We start from the raw sequence: 2,737 nt of genomic DNA, 5'->3' as shown, positions 1-2,737 counted from the left end.
CCCTATTCTGTTAATTATATATACTTCAATGTAAGGAATTTTTTTACACTATCAGGTCACCCAAGTATATATGCAGGCAAAACTTCTTAAAATGTGAGATTTGTAATCTTGAAAATAAGTCAAAGTACCTGCTACATGTAAAGGTGACCTGACGGTGTCAAAAGTTTCTTACACTGACGGTGTATATATTTTGAAAGAAAAAAGGTGGTAGGTCGGCGTTGAACGCTTCAACTTGGTCGCTGAAGAAGGCGAAGGCTGGGCGAGAGACTATGCCAACTTACTACTTACTGCCATGGTTTAAGCTTTAGGCTCCATAGATGGAACACTGTTTAGGTATTAGGGAGGGGAGGACACCACTCAGCACCGCTCCGTGGGGTGGGGTTCAATGCCTAACAAAAAGGGCCAAAAAATATGACAATGATACTTATCCTTTGCCATAACTTCCATAATTTTTTTGTGTTTAATTGAGCAGGTGATAATTGAGATGACTAATGGAGGTGCTGACTATTGCTTTGAATGTGTTGGTCTGGCAACACTGGTGCAGGAAGCATTTACCTGCTGCAGAAAGGTTTCCCCACATAACACTTTTTACTAATCAACAAAATGAACAAAACAAGTTCCTTGTAACTACTCTCTAATTATTTTAAAAACTAATTTGTATAGTTTTTACTTTTCTCCACCTCCCTTTGCAGGGTTGGGGAAAAACAGTTGTTTTAGGAGTTGATAAGCCAGATGCACAGCTCAACTTCAACTCTCTTGAGGTTCTTCAGAGTCGGAAAACTCTCACAGGAGCACTCTTTGGAGGTCTCAAACCCAAATCCGATGTTCCTATCCTTGCTAAGCGTTACCTTAACAAGGTACTTAATCAATTTGCTTTACAATTATAGTGGGTAAAGTTCAATTACTTTAATGTGACTTTACGGTGGATAAAGTTACGTGACCATACGTGAAATTAACTACATTTTTGCGGTTTTCAGGAATTGCAATTGGACAAGTTTGTGACGCATGAAGTGAATTTTGAAGACATCAACAAGGCTTTCGATTTACTTATTCAAGGAAAGAGCCTACGCTGTGTTATTTGGATGGACAAGTGATTTTCCTTATTGCAGTCTGTGCTTTGTTTTCAGTTAGTGTAACTCAACACTCGAAAACCATGTAACAGTTCTGTTCATTTGGTCTCGAGTTCGAGTCAAACTTGGCATTTCTATACTTAGCCTCTTTTGGAGAAATTCTCAATATATGGATGTGATTGGATTACTACAGCAAACATATTATTGTAGATTTTGCAATGTCTTAAACATAATCACAAATTTGACGGACTGCAGAAACATACAAGGCAAGCTAGATTAGAGAGGCATCAACAATATGGTAACTGCAATAGAATTGAAATTTTTATCAGCTAACAGGTCAATCATTTCTTTATTTTTTGTGCATTTTCAAGCATACAAGCTGCTATTTTCATGTGAAATCTTAAGACACAGAAAAAGCACTAGATGTATCAGTATTATAAGAGTTTGGTGATTCTTTCGTTTCCTTTGTTGATCCAAAAAGCTTTAATCGATAAACGCCAGGATTAGCCTCCTCTGGTACTTCCCATTGTCGGGCGTATTGTTTTATTCCATATCACGAGTTTTAGTATTTTTCCTGTGCTTGCTTATTCTTATATCTCTAGTATTTCTTTCCCTTCGTTTATCTTACTATTATGCTGCTGTCACTATTTGGTATTATTATTATTTCTTTTTCATCACTCCTTGAGCCTAGGATCTATCGAAAGTTTGTTTTTGTTGTTATTGTTGTTGCTGTTGTTGTATGCCAGACTAGACGAGATTAAACCTTTCGAATATACATTCTCCCTCTCATTTTAACTAACACTTTAGTTTAAAAAATTATCTCAAAACAAATTGATGAAGTTGCTTAAAGAAGTGGATGTCTAATGCAACGTTGCGAGGTCCGCAATTCACCACGTTCGTCAATCTGCAAGAGTACTGAACCAAAATGCCCTAAAAAAAAATGCTTTCGGACTCAAAATACCCCAACAAAAAAAAAATGTTTTAAAATGCTTTTTAGCGCAAAGAATTTCACCGCGCTATAGTGTTTTTTTTTCTTTTTTTAATTTCCCCCGCTCTTTTTGGTTAACCCTTCTTTCGTTACACTTTTTAACTGTGATTTGACCATAGATTAATCATGCTTCGGGACCCCGAAATTTCAATATTTTATATAGAACCCTACTTATTTTTGTGCGTTTAATTAGGTAGGATCACACACATCAAGGATACACAAAAGTTCGGATGACCGTTTTAGAGGTTGGAAAAGTGCTCGAACGCCATTTTCGTTCAAGGATTCGTGACATTAGCTTGAAGTTTTACGAATACTTAAATTTGTTCATTAATAATTAATCAAAAGTTAGTCAAAATGGCAGCGTTCTATGCAAAAAAAAAAAAAAAAAAAACTAAATTAAATTGCATCATTCATAACCTTGAGTAGATGAAAATACTTAACACACTAATTCATTCATTAATAAGAAATCCATGATATGTTAAAAATGCAACCACAACATTCTTGAAAAAAACTTAATACTTAATTTAATACCTAAGAGCATAACGATATATTAAACTTAAAACTAAAATCACAACATTCTTAATCATCATCGAAAGTACAAGTCCTCAATATCGTCCTCGAAAAATATTCATGTTTCTTAAGACACATTTTTTCGTATAGGCGCTAGTTCTCTACCGGT

The 2,737-nt window shown here is 35.3% G+C and overlaps 2 protein-coding genes across 5 annotated transcripts in view; both read left to right on the top strand.

Annotated features, from left to right (window-relative positions):
* The window catches only part of LOC132033064 (alcohol dehydrogenase-like 7), a 19,623-nt gene that overhangs the window by 3,498 nt on the left and 13,388 nt on the right, over window positions 1-2,737 (top strand). The window lies entirely within an intron of this gene.
* On the top strand, window positions 35-1,289 carry LOC132033065 (alcohol dehydrogenase-like 7). Of its 2 annotated transcripts, none has more exons than XM_059422925.1 (3): window positions 35-568; window positions 664-857; window positions 978-1,289. In XM_059422925.1, the coding sequence occupies exons 1-3, from the start codon at window positions 517-519 to the stop codon at window positions 1,092-1,094; spliced, it is 363 nt and encodes a 120-aa protein (XP_059278908.1). In that variant the 5' UTR covers window positions 35-516; the 3' UTR covers window positions 1,095-1,289. The 2 variants fall into 2 exon arrangements, with proteins under 2 accessions (XP_059278908.1, XP_059278907.1); XM_059422924.1 differs by having other exon boundaries at window positions 50-568; window positions 693-857.

Source organism: Lycium ferocissimum, chromosome 10 (genome assembly GCF_029784015.1).
Source record: "Lycium ferocissimum isolate CSIRO_LF1 chromosome 10, AGI_CSIRO_Lferr_CH_V1, whole genome shotgun sequence".
Lineage (NCBI taxonomy): Eukaryota > Viridiplantae > Streptophyta > Magnoliopsida > Solanales > Solanaceae > Lycium > Lycium ferocissimum.
The sequence above is the reverse complement of the archived record's forward strand: the minus strand, read 5'-3'. Positions and strand labels throughout refer to the sequence as shown.

Coding starts and splice junctions, on each gene's coding strand:
- LOC132033065 (XM_059422924.1), top strand. CDS start 485: ATGACTAATGGAGGTGCTGACTATTGCTTTGAATGTGTTGGTCTGGCA. Junction 569..692: donor CATTTACCTGCTGCAGAAAG/GTTTCCCCACAT, acceptor CTCCCTTTGCAG/GGTTGGGGAAAAACAGTTGT. Junction 858..977: donor CTAAGCGTTACCTTAACAAG/GTACTTAATCAA, acceptor TGCGGTTTTCAG/GAATTGCAATTGGACAAGTT.